This window comes from Geospiza fortis, unplaced genomic scaffold, assembly GCF_000277835.1.
Source record: "Geospiza fortis unplaced genomic scaffold, GeoFor_1.0 scaffold121, whole genome shotgun sequence".
Taxonomy (NCBI): domain Eukaryota; kingdom Metazoa; phylum Chordata; class Aves; order Passeriformes; family Thraupidae; genus Geospiza; species Geospiza fortis.
The window spans coordinates 4,628,916-4,650,898 of NW_005054346.1; the positions used below are offsets into that span (position 1 = coordinate 4,628,916).

The window sequence follows — 21,983 nt, forward strand, 5'->3', positions numbered from 1 at the left end:
AGGAATCAGAATAAATTTAGGAATAAATCAGACGTGTATAATATTTGAAGATAGCAAGGCAGTTGTGTATAATTCATACACATATAACTCATATTTATAAAGCTGTAAAGAGGTGGAAGTGGCAGCAAGATCTATTGCCAAACGTTGCCAAGCAGTGCTTAGCACCTGTTTGACAGTGGGGCTGGTTCTTCTCAACTTCCATCTGAACTTGCTAGTCACTGTACATCACAGGATCAGCATCCACCAGGACAATACCACAGTTACATTTGGATTTGTGTGACATGTCCTGAGGGACGTTGTCATGCAAAAACTTGGGGGAAACAGCCATACATTGTGATTGAGTCTACAGTATTTCCCTTAGAAATACTGTAGTTATGATGCTGTTCATCATGAGAGGTATGCAGAGGGAAAATTTCCACCTGTCTCCAGAATTTTCTTCCTCTTCTCTATTATTTCTGGTCTGGAATTTGTTATTAGCAGTAGGGTCTTTTCTATAGAGAGAGGTTATTTTCATCTCAGCATTTTATCCAGCCAACAAGGGAAAGTGAGTAAAGTATGAAAAACCAAGTAATTAATTTTCACCATGAAAATTAGATTATATTGTTTCATAAATAATGACAATTCCTCTTAAAAGGGCAATCCCAACAAAAGTATGAGTGAAAGCTGTTGATTCAGTCTGCATTGTTTAGTGTTTGTTCTTTAATTGTAAAACTAATGTGTTATTAGGTCCTGCATCCTTCAGCATTTTTATTAGATAGAATTGCTGATAAATATCTCTGCTTTTCAGGGAAAAGTTGAAGAAGCTCTAAGGGCCTTTGAAGCATTAGTGAATCAATATCCACAAAGTCCTCGAGCAAGATACGGGAAAGCACAGGTACTTAAAAAAAGTGATAGATGTTGAAAAAAGCTAAAATAACCATTTTGTTTTACCAATAGAGTTATAAACACCAGTTGGAACTAATTTATAAATTTATGCTGGTTTTCTAGGTAAAAAAAGAATCATGTGATCTGTCATATGAATCTCTTCAGTCAACTGTCCTTCCTCAATTGCTTTGGCAGCTTTTGTGGAACTTCAGTGTGAAGTACTGTAAATAACAAAAAAAATAAGGTACATCCTGTAGATCTCAGGAGAACTGTCAAGTGAATGGCAAGAGATAAATACCAACTAATGCCCCAGTGCAGGAACAACAGGCAGAGCCTACCTGTTACATACTATTACATACATACTGTAGCTGGGAAATCAACATGTCTGTCAGCCTGGGATAAATGCTGCTTTTTGCTCTAGTGGGAATAGAGAAGAGGATTTGGAGTTTTTAGAGAGAAAGAGTTAAAGGATAAAGAACACAAATTCTCAGGCAGTGAGGCTTAATTAGCTTTACTTGTAGGGTGAGTTATGTTTCAGGTGTTTCCCTTCAAAAAAAATACTAAAAAAAACCAACCAAAACCCAGAAGGCATCAGAAAATAATCTCTGCATTTATAATACTTTTAGGCTGTGTTGAGATGTCTCAAAAGGGAATAATAGTAGGATAATCCTGCTGCACTAGGAATAATAAAAAACTCCTTGAACTCATGTTAATCAGGATAAAAAAGTGAAGCCCTCACTGCAAGAAGGAATGGTGCTGTTAGACAATTGATGAAGATCTTGGAGTCACAACCAGTCTCCACTTGGTTAATAATAGTCATGCTAAAACCAAAGCTGTGATTATCCAAAAATCTATCACACAAGCACTTGATACAGAGCAGACCAAATGCTTCAGTGCTCTCTGTGGTGACAGTTTGCTGAACTCTTTGCCTCTTTACAGTAGGAGACCACTTTGTTCATCGACATGATGGACTCCTCTCTGTTAAGTTACACTTTTAATATTTACCAGCTTTTACAAATCTACTCATTATATCTAATAGAATATGCTTCCTGCCTCCTCAATGGCTTTAGAGAGAAGGGCAGATCACTGCAGCTAGTTGTGAAATTTATTCTCATTCAGAATTCCCATCTCAGTGACCCAACTTCATTTGTCCATTTACAGCAATTTGTAGCTGCCTACTTCTACTTCAGTAATCCATGAAAGGTCAATACAGACCAAGATCTGAAGAAATAATTAGGTGCATTTCCTGGGAGTGTGTAAAAACAATGATAAGTTCATTTTCTGTAGCTTTTGAAGGTTCATACTAGTCATTTTACTGAACAGTCATATTAATATTATGATGGCAATTTTATTGAACCCAGTATGTGTAAGTTTAAGCTGTCTGAAGGAAGAAGAAAACCACGGGCTTCAGACAGATGAATTATTCTTAACATTTGCATTGTAACACAGTATTATTTTTAAATGGGGATTCATACCAACAAAATTCATTTAAATTTGCTATTTCTCATCACTAACTAAAAGTAAAACTGCAAAGGATAAGGTTAAAGGCCTTGAAGATTAAAGCTAAAGGAGATCAAGAATTCACCACAAAAGTGTAGTTCTCCTTTTCTTTGAAGCATGAATCAGCATTACATGCTAATTTTGTAGATTCCATTTTTAATAAGACATGAGGATTGATTTGTTCTGGATCCTTTAATGGCTTTAAAAGGCAACTCTTTTCCCAAAAAACCTGCAAAATATTTCATTGTTGGTGTGTTTTTCAGAAATATGAGCAATTCTTTATTTGCTGTCTGAATTACACTTGAGCCAGATAAAATGATACTCTACAGAATTCGTTAACATCTTTACAGCTGAAAAGAACAATGGATATGTTTTTAACCTCCTTATATGATTTATACTGGTGGAGTTATGCAGATTTTATGCTGACAATTTTTGCTTCTTTGTTACATATCTGTAATATTCTTTGCCCTGCAATTCCTTTGAAAAAAGGAGAAATAAATTTCCTAGTGAATGTAAATCAGAAAAAATAAGTTATTGCTTAAAACTGATTTCTGAAGTTGTCTCTGAAAGCTGCTTGATGAACTGTTTGGCTGAATAACCACATTTTTTAATATTTCCAATACTAAGTTTTAAAACAACTCAAGGAAAGAATTAAAGGACAGAAGTGCAAAAAGATTTCAGATACTTGTTATAGCATATAGAGATAACACAGTTGAAGCAATTTCATTTAATGTGTGCATCTTTGATGCAACAGTGAATTTAAATAGACCAACAACCATCATGCTTGTGATACATCCTACATGGCTTTTGTCTTAAGAACAAACATAAGCCAATAAACTTAGAAGTACTTGAGAAGAATGCGTCAAACATGTGAAAATACATAAATTTCTATAAACAATTCAACATAAGGCTTTAAAAATTCTGCATTTGAGACATAGTCTTTTTCAGCTATGGAAGCAAAGTATGAACATGCCTTACCACAAGTGAGATCAGTCATAGCTTCTGTTAGTTTCATTGTAGAGAGCTCATATATCTTTTGGTCTGCTGAATTTGATGCACAAGTTTAAGTTTTGAAGGAGTTGTAGGGTACATATTCTATTAAAGTATGCAAGGCAAAAGGCAATTCCTAATTCATTTTGCAATAAGGAGTGTAAATAAATGTGTCAGAATAGATAAAAATGTTTGTTGGTGTTTTGACCTGAGTATTGCTTTTGAAGTAAGGCTTAGTATACAAATAGTCCATAGGCAAAATTTTGCATTTCTTCTGTGTTATTAAAACAGATTGCTTCATCTGCTTTTGAAAGCAGGAATTATGAATTCTACAAATATTAATCAAAATCTGTGTTAATGTATATTTTAGGAGCAAATTTTCTCCTGCTTCTCCTTTCAAATAATTTGTAGGTAACAAGATTAAATGGTAATTCTAATGTGATTTCTCATAAAGCACAACCCATATTCTAACAATTGCATAATTTGCCTGGTAAGAAAATAGTTGGTTTTAAGACTAACGGATTATTAGGAGTTCTAATAATGGTTTTGTTATTCTTTCTAGTCAGAAGATGACTTAGCTGAGAAAATGAGGAGCAATGAGATGCTGCAACAAGCTATCAACACCTATGATGAGGTGGTTAGTCTGCCAAATGTCCCTTCAGATCTGATAAAACTCAGCTTGAAGCGAGAAGCAGACAGGCAGCAGTTCCTTGGTAAGTTTTGAGGATGGTATAAAAGTTACAGGAGTTATCTGAGTGAGGATTTCAAGACATCACTAAGGATTTTAAGGTGACAATTCCCTTGAATTTTTGGTTGGACTTGTCTTCCTTGTATCTTAAATTAAAACCATTTTTACATTATTTAATTTTTTTCTAGGGAACTAGTGTCTATAATTTAGGATAATAGTGCCTGTAGAAAGCTGCAGCAGATGCTATGAGAAGCTATGATGATAGATAGTTAAAATTTTTTATTGCCAGACAAAGAAGAAACTTTTCTTTTTCTACTCAAGCTGAAGAAAATCAAGAGGAAATTACTGGCATAAGCAGAGTAAACAGACTCAGAATAAACTTTCAGTAAACATAGAGAAGAATCGAGTTGAAGATGGGGAGAACAGCCTCGAGATTTAGGTTTAGATTCTAGTTTTAGATCTCAATTCTGTGATGTAAGAAAAGAGATGATTAGAATATGAAGTGAAGTCAGGAGTTCTGTTCCTTTGGGTTCGATTTTTAATATCAAGTTGTTTTGTTCTTGCTTTTCTTTAGCAAGACCTCATTTAGGAATCCAAGGAACATACCTAATTTTAAGTGCATAAAGCGTGATAAACTTCATAACAGAAGTAGAGTAGAACTATTACTTAACACTAGAAATCAATGGAATTTACTTAATTAAGGTGAAGTTTATTACTATATGTTTACTTAGTTTTGTCCAGTGCTTTGCTAGCTGTGTATGATAGAGCAACCAAAGCTTAAATCATGTTGTTTCTGCACTGTGAAGGGTCCTCCACAAGAGGCTGCCATAGCACTGTGTGATTGCAGTGGTTCTCTGAGATATTCCTGCTACACCCACAGTGACAGCCAGGCAGCTGAATGTGCTCCTGTCTGCACAAGTTTTTCCAGGTTCTCCTTCTTGACTGTCAGTGAAAGTGGACCACTTGCCTCTGATTTGTGTTTCCTTAGATGTTGTGTAAACATCTTGCTACTGTTTTTTATATCTGCACTAGTAATTAAGTCTTGTTCAATCAAATCAGGTCGCATGAGGGGTTCCCTGGTTACTCTACAGAAATTAGTTCAGCTGTTTCCCAGTGAGACTTCATTCAAGAATGACCTTGGAGTTGGTTACCTCTTGATAGGAGATAACAGCAATGCTAAGAAAGTATATGAAGAGGTGAGTTTTCATTCCAGCCAAGGAAAATTATTATTTCCATTTGTATGTTCATTTGAAAGATTGATTGATTTTAACTTTTCTAGTTGTTAAATATGTCACATGTGAGACTGAAGGGTTAATACAGATACAATTTTTTTTCTAATGCAGTTATCTTCAAATTTTAATTTATATTTTCTGATACTGTCATGCTAAGTTTTTCCTCATTGACAGAGAAATGCAGTTATTTCCATATGCTTAATAATAAAAAATCTTCTATATTGAAAACACATCTAGGTGTGTTGTATGTAAAATGTAATATGTGATGCATACTAAATAAAAGATAACCAATCTTCAAGAAAAGGGAAGGAAAAGTAAGCCAGTTTCTTTACAGGAACAGCATCTCTAACCATGTAATCAAGTAGATCAGTTCTCACAAAGCTATTTTATCTTAGTTTTTTCATCTTTTTATAAGCAGCTTAAAATCTATTTTTCTTTCATGATGTTTGTAGTATGGAAAATTCATTGGATTTATATTTCTGTCTCATACCATGGTTATCTGGCTGGGGAAACTTCACTGCCAGGAAAGGCCACTCTGCTCCTGTGATCTAGAAACCCTGTTAACATCTGGAAACTGTCTGACAGATGTGGAGTCTGACATCATTGGTAGAGCACAAATCATCACACCTGACCAGGAATGGTCCTGTTGATGTTGGCACACTCATGGTGCTTGCTAATTGTCTGGTTATGGAGGCTGGAAAGGGATCAGCAGGATTAGTGCCACCTCCTGAGAATAAAGGCTCAGTTTTCCATTCCCCACATCTGGGAGGCTGAAGAGATTCTCATCTCTGATAGCTTCTGAAAGAGAAGGATGATGTCCAACCACATGGTGGGAAGCAGAAGCCAAACACTAGGAATACCATTTATTTTCCTCAAGCTCCTCTGGTAGTCTCAGATGTTGCCAGAATAATGTTTGCTTTGCTACTTTGGCTACTTTTTAGGTCCTTCCATAAAACATTTCTGTCCAATAATTTTTGTCTTGCTGTCAAAATTTCTCAGAGGATTGAAAATATTGGCTTTAAAAGGTAGAATTTATTAAACAAACCTATTACTCAAGCTGCAAGGAATTTGAGAAAATAAAACCATGCTCCTTTTGGGCAAGATTTTCCTGTGCAACTATTCAGTGTTTTGTTGCAAACAACATAATCGTTAGAATTTCTCAATGATCACAGGGATTTTTATACATGGAGGAAAGTCATGAATTTGCTATATAATTACTTTGATACTGAGTTTTATATACTTCAGAAGAAATACATAGGGTTCTGATGAAGAACAGATATGCAACTGGTGTGCTTTTAACATATCGTTTTCCATTCTTCTTTATCCAGTATAATTTCTCTGTTTTGCAGTTTGCTAACACTGAAATAGAATAGAGCATAGTGATGTTCTGTCACTGTAAAAGGAGGGCAAATAAGTTTTTTTTAAAGATTTGGATTAATTTTTTTTTAAATCATGGTGAGTTTGTCTGCATTTTAGGTATTAGTCAGGCTGAATTCCAATGCAACAATGTAATTTTTTTGTTGTAATTCAGGATGAGTTTGTAAATTCAGGATTTTAAGAAAGAATACCCAAAGAAACAGGGAGAATCTCGTGTGTACCTGCATTGGTTCTTAGTTCTACTGAAGGCTTTTTGCATGATTTTGGGCAGATTGCTTGGGGGCTACACGGCCTGCTCTGGAGTGCTTTGGTCAGCCGTTGCAAGGCACATTTATAAAGTGCTTGGTTTTGAGCTCCTACCATAGGAGCTCAGGTTCTCTGCATGGTAGAGAAAGGGGCAAACTGAATAGTGGTTCTGAGGCCCTCAAGGAGACATCTTGCTCTTCCCATGATTTTTAAAAAAGCTGGGAAACTTCTGCAGTGTGACTAATTCCTTCTCACTTGTGTAATCTTTTGATACAAAAATATTAAGAGAGCACAGACAAGAGTATGAGCTCATTGCTGCAAAGTAGATACCTCCAATATTTATGAATTCTGTGTTCTGTTTCCCAATGTAAGGATGTTCATACATTTTATTCAAGTGTTCTTTAATGCAGAAAGGACAGGCATCTTAGACTTCAGTAGACATCCTCAGGAGAGCATACCTCTTATTCAACTTAAAGTGTCAGCTTGTTGTTGATTTCCCTTTAGCCTTATTCATGGTTGTCTAAATCCCTGTGCATGTGGTACTTGTTTCTGCTCCTCAGGAAAATTCCCAAGTAGTTAAACACCCTTCTCTGCAGAGGAACTTAAACTCCAAGTTTCCCATTTCCTGGGAAGCTGCTAGATTCATGGGCAAAGTCTTTACTTCCTGACGTAGCATTTCAATCTCCATTCAGTGTTACTGATCTGTGTTAAGCATGCACTGAGCACATGCAACCAGATGAACCCTGCACAGACACTGTTCCCTACATGGGATCACAGTACATGCCATTTCAGACCAGACTAACCTGAGCTTGCATCATCTCCAAGGAATTGAATAGAAGCCCAGGGAATCCTAGTAGATGAAAACTTTCTGCTTTTGCTTTACATTTAATAGCCAGTTTACTTATTTGCCAGTCAATTCTTACTTGCTTTCCAAGTTTGTTGCATCTGAGCAGCTTATTTTAAAAGTCTTTAATAGATATTTCTTCTTTTAACTACAGAAGCAATGTGTATAAACACGGAACTTCAGACCAAGAGAGTTTTTTGCTTCCAGCTGTAGTGTGGTATAGTATAACTTGCCCAAAATGCACTTTTTTAATTTGTTTTTGCCAGAATTTTTTGCTGAACCACAGATGGAAAATGATGTCCAGCTGGAGAGGATCTCAGTTTTGCCTCTAATATTAAATAGTTTTCTTTTGAATTCACTTAGGGACATGGAAAGATAATGTTAAGGATAATCCTAGTAGAATTCAGTGCTATTTCTATTTTCGAAGAAAACATAACTTTAAAAGTAGTTCTGGTAGAATTAGAACTATTTTTGGTTCAAACATCCACAGATTATAAAAAAACACAGAGAAAGAGAACTTTGTAAGACTGATTACTCAGCTAATAGCTCTTTTTCTGCCTCCTTGCTGAGGCATGTGAGCATGGTTCAGTGCAGCATTATAGAGACAGGCATAAGCCAGCTCTGATTGAGCTATCTCAGGTACCAAAACCAGAATATCCACATTAACACAGTACTCTGCCATGGCTAATTAGTCTCTGATAGCCCCAGAGGTTAATTTCTATATTCATGATTAATATTTAATGGGCTATGAGCAGTTTAGTAAAACTTATTTCTAAACATAATTAATATTGCACGCAGCAACAGCAACAGAGTAATACAATTTACATTAAATACTTCTAGTGTAATTTCTGCTGATTGTATCTCTTTGCTTCTCTTTAGGGGCTCTGAATGTAGCTCATTCCTTAATGCAACTCGGCATAGTTTAAATGAACCGTAATACAGAAAATTCTATTCTGTCTTAATTAATCAGATAGCTTTATCCTATAGTTAAAGAAACTGTAACAAAATTATGTGGCTAATAAATATTTCTGTCAGTCATTTCATTTCACCCTGCAGGTACAGATTCTTGGATCAAAATAATTATACACAGAATCCTGTAGTCAAAAGGCATAAGATGCAGAAGGTGGTAGTGTAGTCTTATACTAGGGATCAGGCTCATCCTTATTGTGGTACTTTTTCCTAATAATGTCTCATACTATGGACTTCTAATAGATTCTCAAATTGTTTGTTCCTTCATAATAAGTATTTTCTGTGAAATGTTACTATTTTTAACTCATAACATTTTGTACCTGTGATATTTGGTTTTGCTTGGATGTAGTTGGTGTGTTTAAGATTTGAGAAAAGAGAGAAGTCGGTCCAGAAAACATCTTATGATTTTACTTGTAATTATTTTGATTGAAAAGTGATGTCAGACAGTGACTGGAAAAGGCAGAGAGAAATAACTATAATGTATGCAGGCATTTTATCCACAGCATAAGTTTAGTAGCTTCAAAAATGGATTTAGGCAAGAGAAATTGCTCATCTGTCTGTTGTTTTGCATTTAGCAGCTGTCTAGACATTCAGTGGATATCAGCCTCTGTAATTCCTCTGCCTGCCAGGCTCCTGTGATGATCCTCACGGGCTCAGGGTCCATCCTGATAAGACTGTCCACCCTCATTTTAAGGAAAGAAGAGATGTAAAAACAGATTAACTTAACCAAGTAATTGGTATTGCATAGAGCTACAAATTATATTGAATATGTACATCATAGAAATGCAGAGCTGAAAAGTGGATCAAGACATTCTCTCTAATTTTTGCCCTCGGCTGAGGCAGACCAAATGCACTTAAATTATCTGACTGGTGTGGGGGGTGCATGTTCCAGAATTCAGGTTGGCAGCTTCACACTTCCTTCCCCTGAAACACTGCCCCATACACTGATCCTTTCCTACAGCTGTGCCTGCAGTCACAAATCCTTCTCTTCCTCAGTCTCCATGAAATACCTATCTCTGGACATTTGCCCATGAGTTTCCCTTTTCTGCAAAATTAAACCAGTTTGTAAACTCAAATATGATCTCAGTCTTGTTGAGGGTACAAAATCTTTTAGCTGAATTTAGCGTGCTTGGTCTTGGTCAAAGAGTGCAGCGCGCAACTACACAAGAATAATTAATCCATCACCATCCAGTGTGAAAGCACATTGAGTCACTAGTGCAGTAGACTTTTTATTACCTTCTTTCTCATGGCCAGAAAAGCGCACACTGTTCCAGAGAGTGCTCCAGTTCACCACTGTGCTGGAAGTGCCCTTGGTGTTCCAGGGTTTGCACATCCCTGTCTCACGATGCTGGCATTACATTGCAGCTTCTTTCTGAACTCTGGTCATTATGCTTCATGTATTTTATCTTGCAAAAACTTGTTTGCTACCATTGGAAACCTATCTAATTTAAAACTATTTCAGATATGTTTCTGCTGCAGATTTTTTCAAGAGTAGCTACTTTCCTTCTGATTAGTCCAACCTGGAATAAGTAATTTAAGTGTTGATAGTGGGTTTAATTCTGTAATGTAGAATGCTATAACTCAAGAGAGAAGTGTAGAAAAGGACAAGTGGAAAAAAAGCAATTTCTGTTGAAATAATTTTACTTCTGAGACTTCAAAGTTTGGTTTATCTGGAGAAAGCACAAAAGTGAATGAGGAAAAAAAAGCACAGACAAGCCAAGAGTTTACCTGAGAATCTGTAATGGAAGAAAATACCATTGCATTACTAAATAGTATTCTGTACACAGGTTTGTTAATTTGCATAGATTCCTACAGAGGCATTTAATTAATTTTCTCTCAAACAGGTTCTAAGTCTGGCTCCAAATGATGGCTTTGCCAAAGTACATTATGGCTTCATCCTGAAGGCAGAAAACAAGATAGCAGAGAGCATACCTTATCTACAGGTACTTTTTCACCCACAGTAAACATTTTACCAGCAAACAATAGAATTGGAATGTATGAAATGTGTCAGACTAGAAGTGTGCTAATTACAAATCACTGCTTAAGCTATTTGTTGGAGTTATACTGGTGTATTACTACTTATGAACTGGAACAAACTTGTACATTGAAAATCATCAATTCTTAAACATCAAGTATTTGTTTTATCAATGGTTAACCTGAAGTACAGAGCTCTGAGCTCAAATTCTTTGAGGTTGGTATGTTGAGGTTGAGGAGTATGTTGCAAACCTAAGAGTCTTGAAAGATCCAGAGAAGCCTTATGTATACTTCTGAGTATTTGGGAAGAAATACTACAAAATAAAACCTTGGTCCAGCTTTATAAAATGCTTGTGTATATGTTTATAGGGTCAGGGGCAAGTATCCATCTCTGAATATGCCTCTGTCTTGGAGGGACTGAGGGGAGAGGCTGTGGGATTTGGAAAACTGGTAAAGTTTCGCAATGACTTTCTACTGACATATTGTATTCATTCAGCTTAAGTTACAGGTAACCATGGTGGTTACATTTTTACCTAATTTCATAACCTGTCTCTTGTACCGGATTGACAGAAGTCCTATCAATTTTCTTATACCTTTCATATTTATTTATTTATTTATTTATTTATGTAATTGTTAGGAAGGACTGGAGTCTGGTGACCCTGGCACAGATGATGGACGTTTTTATTTTCATCTGGGTGATGCGTTACAGAGAATGGGAGACAAAGAGGTACATGTTTAACAAGTTCTTGCTTTAAAATCTAAATCTCTGAGTGGCTGCAGAATCCAGGAAACCAGTTAATGGTGGGCTTAATGTTGAAAGCAAGAGTAGTTTGATTGCAACAACAATCCAGCATGTGTGTGTAGAAGTCAAGATGATCAACAGCAAAAAATCCATTGTAAGCATTACAATAAAATCTGTTAGCATCCCTTGCTTTAGATTTAACTGAAAATGTTTAGGCTGGCATAGGGCAGCTTGAAACAAGGGAATAAAAATTTACAAAAATTTTAAATGTCTCTAGAATCCATTTTCTGCTTATATCACTTACAGATTTTAATGAGAGTTGAAAGAATCAGTTACATGTATATTACTGTATAGAAGTCCTTGTATAACATTGTTTTGTAAATCTTCCTTTCTTTCCAAGGAAAAAGCACCAATGAATATGAGATAAAAGAGGATCATGAGAGGACTGAATGTGTGGGCTGAGTTATGAAATTTTTTCAATAACTAAATCAGTAAATCAATCAGGAAAACAGAAATTTGTACTATGTATCTGTTGAGTGGCCAACAAAAACAAACATATGATGCTGGAAGCCATAAGAGTTTCTCTTTTGTTTATTTGAAATCAAATTATACTTAAAAGCAAAATTTAAGTATATGACTTTCACTACGGTCGTGGAAGGGGAGCAAAGGACCTTTTTTGAAGACTCTGATTAGTCATGTACTTTAATATGGGCATAAATTTAAAAGCAATGGCAAAAAAAGAAAAATCCAATTCCTAGGTGGGAAATATGAAGAGAATAAGCATTAAAAATCAGGGTAGAAATAGCCATGAAAATCACTGCTTTTAATTACTTACTTAGTAATGTAAGTAATAATTAATACCTAAAAAACTGTAAAATTAATATCTAAAAGCTGTAAAAATATTAATACTAATTATTAATAATTAATACCTAAAAAACTGTAAAATTAATATTAATACCTAAAAACTGTAAAAAATGCTGACCCTTTTAGTGCTGTGGCCCAGTCAGTAGGTGCTTCTCCAGTATGAACTGTAGACAAGTGGGCTGTGGTGAAGCCACTGTATGTGATCTTTCTCAAGTCCAGTCCATCAGTTTACCTTTTTTTTAATAATTCATGGAAATTTTATTACAATATTTTATACATACAGTAGATCTAGAATGTAATATCTGAATTTTAAGCTAGATTGCCTTCCCTCAATACTCTTCCAATGACACTTTTTTTAAATTGTTCATTTATAAGTGAGAATTAGTTTACTTCATTTTACTTAGAAACACATGCACACACAGAGTCTGCTTTCACACTCTGTCTGCCTCTGTCTCCTTGTCTCAAATCCCTGTACATTTCCATGGGACATTCTGGGTTGAGTTGCTGAGCCTAGAACATCCCATTGCCATTTGTTTGAATAAAGATACCACACAGATGTAATTAATGTACAGCATCTTTAACTCCAGGATAATTATATGTTAATGTTTATGGAGTTAATGGCCAAATCTGCTGTAGAAAAAGTTTAATTAATGACAAATGAACTTCTTGGGATAGAGGAGACTTCTAAATTTGTCAGTGGAAAGTCCATTGTTCAGCTAAATTTTCCTCACTGACCTTGCTAGACTTGCTGAATTTCAAGATTTAATCAAGGAAACAGATCAATATTTAAGTTAGATGTGAAATTGCTATCACTGAAGGTTTGTTGAAGGGAGATATTCATCTATTAGAGCTAAATTAGGAATTATGAATGTGGCCTTGGGAAATGTGAGGGGGACAGTATTGAGTATGCCCTTTCCAACTACAATTTGATAAAATGCCATATCGGCTTAAGAGAAATTAAAACTGTGGAAGTTGTTACACAACAAAGCACTCTTCACACAGAATGTATAAACTGGGTGCATCTCAAACAATTTCTGTCCTGGAAAGGAGAACTACACTGTTGTAGCTGTCCATGTTCCCCTGCCAAGACCTGCATGAGAAAAGAAATCTTTCTCAGAGTCTTGGGAATGGAAAGGATGAGTGAGGCAGCCTGACCCATTCCATCCTGATAAAGGCAACTTCCATAGCACAATTTTTCTAATAAATAAAAATTAATTGTATTACACATCATAATAATAGCTGATGTATCCTAAAGGGCAGCAACATTCATGCTCATTGCTCAGGGGCTGAAACAAATAATTCATTCCCTTTATCATTTGGGCTAATTCCAGACATTGCAATTGAGTGCAGGCAGTCAGCATGAACCATCTATTGATATCTCACTGGTATTTTAACTTTGGGGAGCAAATGTTATAAATCCTAATGCTTCCATTTCAGAAAGTTAACCAAGATAACATCAACATTTAAAGATATACTGTGTATTACCTTATTTTTTTTGACCCATGCACAATTTTACTGAGCTTCTCTAGGCAGAAAAAGATGACAGTTTATATATGATCTGCTGTTATTCTGTTCACCCACACTACTTTTGTGTGCTTCAAAAAAATACTGTAGGGCAAGAATGTATTGCAGACTTTGCTCCATACTTTGGGAGACTAATAAAGGTCAGAGTACAACATTTTTCAAAAACCTGAAGACAGTTTACAGACTCTCAATGAGGACTTTGGCCAGTTTCTGCTCAAGGCAGGGATTGCTGCCTGCCTCAGTCCCTCTGCTCTGGAATTACTGTTCTCATATTTCCCTATTCAGCTGTCCTGGGATTTTTTTGGTGGGGTTTTTTTGTTTGTTTTTGGGTTTGGGTTTTTTTTTTTTGTTTGTTTTTTTTTCTTTTTTGGGGGAGGGGGTGTTTATTTTTTTTGTTTATTGAAGGATTTTTTTAAATTATGTTGTCAGAAATATTGCAGATGTAGCAGCAATGCTGGGCAGGAAGGAGGCAGCTCTGTATAACTTTCCCTGCATGTGGTTTCTCACAATACTACAAATGCTGGATCTTTTTTTTCCAAGCATCTCATTTTCTTTCTTTGCTTTTTTTTTTGCTGCTGTGCAGGGGTAAAACAAGTTGTGTAAAGGGAGAGTAAAGACAAGAAAATGTCCAGTATTAACTTCAGCAGGTTTCTGCCATGTGATCAATTAGGATGTGATGAAAAATATTTGTAGAAACTCAAGTGCATTTAAGTATTAGATAATTAACACTTTAAGTCATCGTTGTTTTCATCATCACAGCATCTCCACTGGCAGCAGAAGACAGTCATCTTTCACTTGTAGGTAGAGAATTGAAACAGAGAAAATGAAATTGAATAAGATGAGAAACAATTGGATATTCCAAGCCCAAGGGCATGCATTACCAGCCCATATTTGATGTGAATGGTTGTGAGAAGGTTGTCCTAGTTTGTTAATGTTGGACTGGACTGTCTTGGCCAACTGATCTATTTTGTTATTTGGGTTTTTTTGTGTTTTTTTTCCTTAAAGTATTCACTGGTATATTTTATTGAAAGAATAACCTCAGCATCTGAAGAGACAGTCTGCTACCTTGCCAGGAAGTGTTACTTTTTTTCCTGATATGAATTTGATTGTTTACAACTGCAATGTTTTAGGCATACAAGTGGTATGAACTTGGATACCAAAGAGGTCACTTTGCATCAGTTTGGCAGCGCTCCCTCTACAATGTCAAGGGACTGAAAGCTCAGCCTTGGTGGACAGCAAGGGAAACTGGCTATACAGAACTGGTGAAGGTAAGGCTTCATTATACTTTTGTTTTTATTAAAATTACAGCTATAATATCAGTTATTAAGCAGAGAAAATGCTAATCAATAAGGTCAGAACTACTGACTGTGAAATCCAGACAGCAGTGTCAGACTGAGCACAAGAATTAAATAAAATACTATATAATAAGCTTAGACATTTTCAAATTTGAGAATGGGAACAGGATGGCTGAAATTATTAATAAATACAAAATTTGCATGGTAGACAAATGTAACACCTCGAGTGGAAAATGATAGCACAATTTGGTAATGTCTGGAATACCCATTGTGAGTTTTTAATTAGTCAGGAAAGGCTGTGCTTTTGATCCCTTGTGTAATATTTAGTGAGTTTAGAAGCTTTTAATTGCATGAAAGAAACAACTGTAGATTCCCAGTGATGGATTTAACAAAAGATAATAATGCAGAATTTAAAATTTTTAAAAGGTTTTTTTATTTATTTAATGCAAGGCAGGTAGTGTGGTTATTGTTCATAACAATAGCTTTAATTTCCAAAATTGCATTTTTTTTAATTAATTTACTACAATTCTAATAATAATTCCTAAAAAACTAGAAAGAGCCTTTTTCCTGTATGTTTCAATTATTGGTGTGTGGTTTAGAGAAACCATTATGGATAAATGATTTAAACTCAAAAATGTATATTTGTAAGGAACAAATTCCTTCAGAGTGGTTGTTTCTTTATACTTAATTACATAGCATGTCTAAAAAAAAACACTATGGAAGGATGGTTATTAAAAAAAAAAAGTAGTTTAAAAAGGAAGATTGCTCTTTGTTATGGTTTTGATGGCAACAAAAATAAGGCTAGAAATTTAGATTGAAGTGTGATTCTCCGATGTGATTTCAGCCACACCAAAAAGCAGTGAGCTTTATGGGCTAGCACATAAAATGTGTTCATATTGAACTAATTCTTGACGTATGTGGGGAATGGATGCTTCTTGCTATAAAAGATATGGAGAAACTGGGAACTTACATGTTTCTGTCAAACAAAAAGGAAATATGCATATTTTTTGACTGGTGTTTTAGAGCTACATGCAGTGATGTTTTACAGTTCCCTACATGTAAACCTTTCAAATTCCTATGTCACAGAAGGTAATGATCCATTCACCCTTGGCATGAGTCAGCTTTGAAGGGTGAAAGAATTCAGTTGATTTTATAAAATGACCAGACCTTCACCTTGAAGGGTTTTTTTCAGATGAATCAGGCCAGATATGGAGCCTTGGTTTGGATCAGCATCTTGAGTGGCTTCTACAAGAGCTGCTCAGAAAACCAGCAAGAATAAAAATTCACCCCTGACCTCCACAGTACAACTGCCTCTCTGGAATTCAATAATACCTTTTCATTCCAATCATTTGGTGGTACATGTTTATTAGCAATATGTCAGTGAATCTAGATTAAATTGTGACCGGTAAATTACTTGTACAGGTATCATAATTTGGGAGTAGTAAGATCTTTAAGACAACACTCACAGTTTAAAGTATAAAGCCAAAATGTAGTTATATGCATCAGGACAAATATTTGTATTGTTGTTTTTTTTGTAACTCAAGAAAATACTTGAAGTTTTGAAAGAAAGCAGGTTCAATTCTAATTACATACAGTGCTGCAAGCAAGACTAGAAGTAGTATTCTTCAGGAAGCAGCAAAAAACTATTGATGACATTAGTTTTCTAATTTATGAAGTACTCCAACTTCTGTACATGGTTTAGTTAAAAAAATTATTTCCCCTTCTCACAAAGCAGAAACCAATCAACAGTTAGTTCCTACTGCTTCATTTCATTACATTCCTCTTCTGTCTGTGTGGGAAATGCTTCCAGATCACCATTGTAGAATTCAGTATGGATATATACTGTACAAACTGATATATACTGTACACACTGATATATACTGTACACAGCACTAGAGGCCCTGGCCTTCTCTCTGACTTTCACTGCTTGTTAAATGGGAATGAACTATTTTTATACCAATAACTTGGTATCTTAATAATGCTAACTGAGCATTTATTTGGGGCTGGGGCAGTAGTTAAGGCTGAACTCTCTTTGGTTCATTCCATTAACCAGCACAGCTGTGATCAGTGGCATCTTACAGCAGACCTGGCTTGATTTTCTTATAAAGGGTCATCTAGTTTCTTGGGCCTAGAGATGGGGATGTGAATTTTGACACTGTCTTGCTTCTTCCACAGAAAGCCCTAAAGAGAAAATTGTCTTTTTACAGTATTCTCAGTTAAATAATTTCCTTCTGAGGGGCATTCAGCTTAACTAGCTGAAATCATATAGATTGAGACATACTATCCATGCTAGTGGCATTGTTTGCAAGTGAAAAAAAAGGGTATTTCCACAGGATGATTCATTTTTACAATGCTAAATAACTGTCTAAGCATGGCACGTCTCCTTTTCTGGTGTTAACTGTCCTACCACTTTACTTAAAAATGGGTCCTGATGCTTAACTTTCTGATGGGTAAGGCTAAAAAAAGACAATCTCATACTTTATCTCTTTTAATATTACCTGCTTGCCTGGATGTCTTAAGGAAGAGGGTTTTGGGTTGGGTTTTTTTGGGGGGGCGGAGGCAGGGAAGACTGAGAATATATCAGTAACACTTATCAGAACATTGTAGATCTTAATTAGTGGAACTGTGCTGAAGGGAAGTGGAGTTTTGAATCTCTCTGCAGCTCACTGAGGCTTAATGTTTTTCCTTGAAAGAATAGGGAGAGGCACCTGATTTCTCAGGGAGAAGAAAATATAAACCTTTATATTAGGAAGGGTGTGGTGAGTGATTAATGTAGAGATGTTCTACTAATGTTTCTGATTTACAGGCATTTTAGGCCTTTGGATCTGGGAATTCAAGCTACTGTCTTCCTCTTTTGACCTCAGTTGAAAGGAAACCTTACTTTCATCTCTGAAAACCCATCCTTTTCCCTTGGAATGAATAGCTTTCCTCAGCCAGTCTTACTGAGTCGTTGCATCTTTCTCCAGTACCTTCTGTAGAACCTCATTTATAGCATTATTCTATTATGGTGCTCATTTAAAAAAAATAATAAAAGAGATACAATGGCGTCGGATCCTAGAGACTTTCCACTGGTCTGAAATTAATATGTAGGCAATGACTTAATTAACTTTGTCCTTTCTGCATGTTGTGTCCTTTGACATTTGGAAAGGACCCAGATGATGCTTTGCCAATAATTTACTACAATTTACTGATTGATTAAAGTAGATCTTGTGTTGTTGCTTTTTTCTGATGGCTTAGATTTTATTATATAAATTTTTAAATGCATCAAGAAAAGTGCAGAAAGACAATGAAAATATTGGCAACAGAACATATCTTTATAGTTTTCCATAGGTTGACAGCTGGGCCTTAATGGTTTAGGTAATAACAGCTAAACATTCATAGGCAAGGGAGAAATTAAATTGAAATGTGTATTTAAAGGGTGGTTGGATGCTTTAAGGGGAGCCTTGTGTTGAAAAGAGCAAAGATGATGCATTCAAATGCTGATGTTTAGGCTCTGTGAGTGATTGGATGGGTGCAAGGAATCCATTTTGAACAGTTTAAAACACTGCCCCTTGCTTGGAAGTTATCAGCATTACCCAGTGGAGATGTGGTAACTGATTGTGAATGCTTTCCTTTTCTGTTTCAATAACAAAGTGAAGTACATTAAACTCTTCACCACGATTTTATTTCATAGTTCAGTGAATTAAAATGGATGTGTGGTCAGTAGTTATGCCTTACATGAGGGGTAGCCACCTCTTAATCTCTTCCTGTGTCATTTATAACCACACTTTGAAAGGGTTTGACAGCACAGAGTAAGGATACTTTCAATGTAATAGTCTCACATAAAAACCTCCCATATTAAACAATCCCTATTTAACTAAAATCTACATTATTGCCAGATGTACAGCAACTGTAAACTTCAATTGTTATTAGAAACTGTATTTAAAAAGCCATATGGAGGTTTATGGGAATCAGCTGCTAGCAAACAAGTACATATGCTCCCAATGCTTGTTGCCTCCTGATTTTTCATTTGTAATCAGGATACTGCACCAAATATAATATTAATTTTTTGCTCTAACCTGGAGCTTGAATCCTTGCATATCATGGAGCCATAAGTACATTTAACTTTTTTTCCTGCAGATACCAGCTCTTAGATCAGGAGCTGTAAGTCCAAGTCCTGGACTTAAACATGCTAGAATGTTTTTTTGTGTTCTTACTGTTCAAGATATCCCTGAGACTCTGTAGTATCAGGGAGAGCAAGGCTGGGTGGTGTTTGAACTCCCCACTTTATTTCTCCCAGGAGTTGTCTGTTGGTGATTATAAAGCACTCAGTGTGTTTTACAGATGGGGGTCTGTGTTTTCAGGACAGAAACCCTATTGGTATCTGAGCAATTTATGTCTAAAACCATTGAGGATTTAGCTCAAAATTGATAAGATGTATTCAAATAAATTTGTATCTAACATGTTGGGGAGGGAGCCTTTAAACACAAGGACAAACACTCACCTTTATAGGTTAACCTTCAACCTGTGGCACTTGAGGGAGAGCAGAGGTGACAGAGCAGCTGCTGCCTACAATGCCTTGGACCACCAGTGCTCTTCATGTGTCATCTTGTCTGCATGGATGAATGCTCCCTCTTTACCTTCTTTCAGCTGAGGAAGTAGGAGGAGTTTGAGGAGGCACAGAAGAACTTGGAATATCTTCGAAAGTTTTCCAGTTTTGTTGCTCTATATCACTTTAAATTGAAGCTGGTGTGAGTGTAGGTTATTCTTTTCTTTTTCTTCTCCAGCCAGTGCAAACCCAGGTTCTCTAGCTGGTATTTCCTTTTGTAGATAGGGTAGTGCTGAATAAGTAGCAGCACTGTTCTCATATACATCTCTGATTAGGTGGAAATTTTAAATCTTTTTTTGTACCTTACACTTTTTGGAAAAGTCGGTTTTCCAAAGATATTCTAAAGAAAAAAAAAAAAAAACAAGCCCAAAACAACCCTCTGCATTTTTACTTTATGTTAGCTGTTAAATGAGTGTTATAGAAACTATCAATGAGGGAGAATAATGTAAATACACTAGGAAAAATAAGTGTTCTTCCCCATTTTTTGATAAGTGAGAGAAAAAAACAATTTCTTATGATAGAGATTACTGTAATAACCGAAGTGAAATCCATATTTTCATACATTTTAGCCTAGATAAAATTGCTCTAGTGGGAGAAAGTAGCTGTATTATAGACAATATGTTCTAGCCAAAGTTTGCTTTGTTGAGCCTTTTATGATCTAGCAATACAAACCGATTTTGTCAGAACAACTTTTCCTTTAAGTAAAAAAATCTCAAGTGGAAAATGTGGCTGTTTATTTTACATGAGGGTGGCTAATAAACATATGAAGTTTTAAGGCTAAAAGGGGGCACTTATATCACCTAGCACTTACATCACCTTTTATTCATCATATAAGGAGGTAGTGTGGGAACATACCATAGCTTATTTCAGTGTGAAATGGATTGAAAATGTCTTAGAGAAATGCATTGTTCAAGAGCACAAAGGAAAACTATTCACTCAAAATAAGGTTTAGTGAGAAAAGTAAGCTGCTGGGAAATTGAAGTTACTTTTATCCAGATCTATTGTTATACTGTGAGTTTTCCATTTATATTGCTATAACATTAAAATGACTTATTGTTGGTAGAATAAAAGTTTTCTAAGCTATCTGATTTCTCTAAATATAATGTCCTTAGGCAGCAGAGAACAGAAATTTTAATTCTGCTATTTTGTGGGTTTCTATGTATGAAGTGTCAGGCAGCTCACACATTCTCAGTTGTTGTGTCCATAAATGATCACCTGGCATTCCAAGTTGTATATGACTTTTGCAATAGCATCAACACATGCAAGTGAATCTCAGCAAGCCTTTTTGAAGGTTTCAATCATAAACTTCAACTCAAGTGGTGTGTTTAAATTTGGTTTCTTTGGCCTGTAATATTCTGCCAACACCTGGAGTTCCAGGTTATGTAAGTGGTTTTCCAGTTGCAGGAATGATTCCAGGGTCACATGCACAGCATTTAGGGAGATCAATATATTTAGCTTGCAATACAAAATGATCACTTAAAGAGCCCTTAGGCTCATCAAAAAGCAAGTCAAAGTGAGGCCTGGTCTGCAAAGAGGCTGGCTATTGTTGAAATCTTACAATCCCAATGTAATTGAATCTGAAGAGTAGTGTGAAAATTATTTTTCCTGCCTTAACATGTCAGAAGGGAATAGAATTTAAAGCAACTTGATAATAACAGCAAACACTTTCTTTTCTTGCTTTTAAATATACAAAAAAGCTAATAATGGCAGGAAAAAATAAAAATGGTACTAAAGCCATACACAGTAAATTCTCAGTGCAGTAACGTGGCTCTCACAACAGTCCTTAGAGAAAAACTGGAAGCTCATTCGGGATGAGGGTCTTGCTGTGATGGATAAAAAACGAAGCCTCTTCCTGCCTGAAGATGAGAACCTACGGGAAAAAGGAGACTGGAGCCAGTTTACCTTATGGCAACAAGGTAAAACACTCTGTATTTCTTCTCTTTAATCAATTTCATCATCTCAGATTAACATAGTGTAATAAGGAGTATCAACACAGCTTTTTCTAAAACTGTTTTTGTAATCAGTGTGTATAGAGGAAGGAACTGATAAAACAGTGTTTGGGACCCCTGTGACAATGAGCAGGAGTTCTTCATTCTAAAACATGTTGTCCCCAGATACCTCTAAGGGTCCCTTGAGTATGGTAACTGTTCAATGAGTGTACTCCTCTTCTGGCATAATGCATAGTACAGGTAAGTCTGAGGGAAGATGGGGACCTGGGAGAAGGCACATCTTCAGTTCTGGGTTGCCAGCTAGGAGAGCTGGCATTCAGAAACTGTATGAGCAAAA

General features: G+C 35.9%; 1 protein-coding gene across 1 annotated transcript in view; it reads left to right on the forward strand.

The window, feature by feature from the left end:
• Positions 1–21,983, forward strand: part of ASPH (aspartate beta-hydroxylase) — a 109,120-nt gene that overhangs the window by 74,507 nt on the left and 12,630 nt on the right. The window contains exons 19-25 of the mRNA XM_031058629.1: positions 788–874; positions 3,917–4,067; positions 5,102–5,238; positions 10,555–10,653; positions 11,322–11,411; positions 14,945–15,082; positions 21,478–21,613. Coding sequence (XP_030914489.1) covers positions 788–874; positions 3,917–4,067; positions 5,102–5,238; positions 10,555–10,653; positions 11,322–11,411; positions 14,945–15,082; positions 21,478–21,613 — 838 coding nt within the window. The remainder of the gene's footprint in view (positions 1–787; positions 875–3,916; positions 4,068–5,101; positions 5,239–10,554; positions 10,654–11,321; positions 11,412–14,944; positions 15,083–21,477; positions 21,614–21,983) is intronic.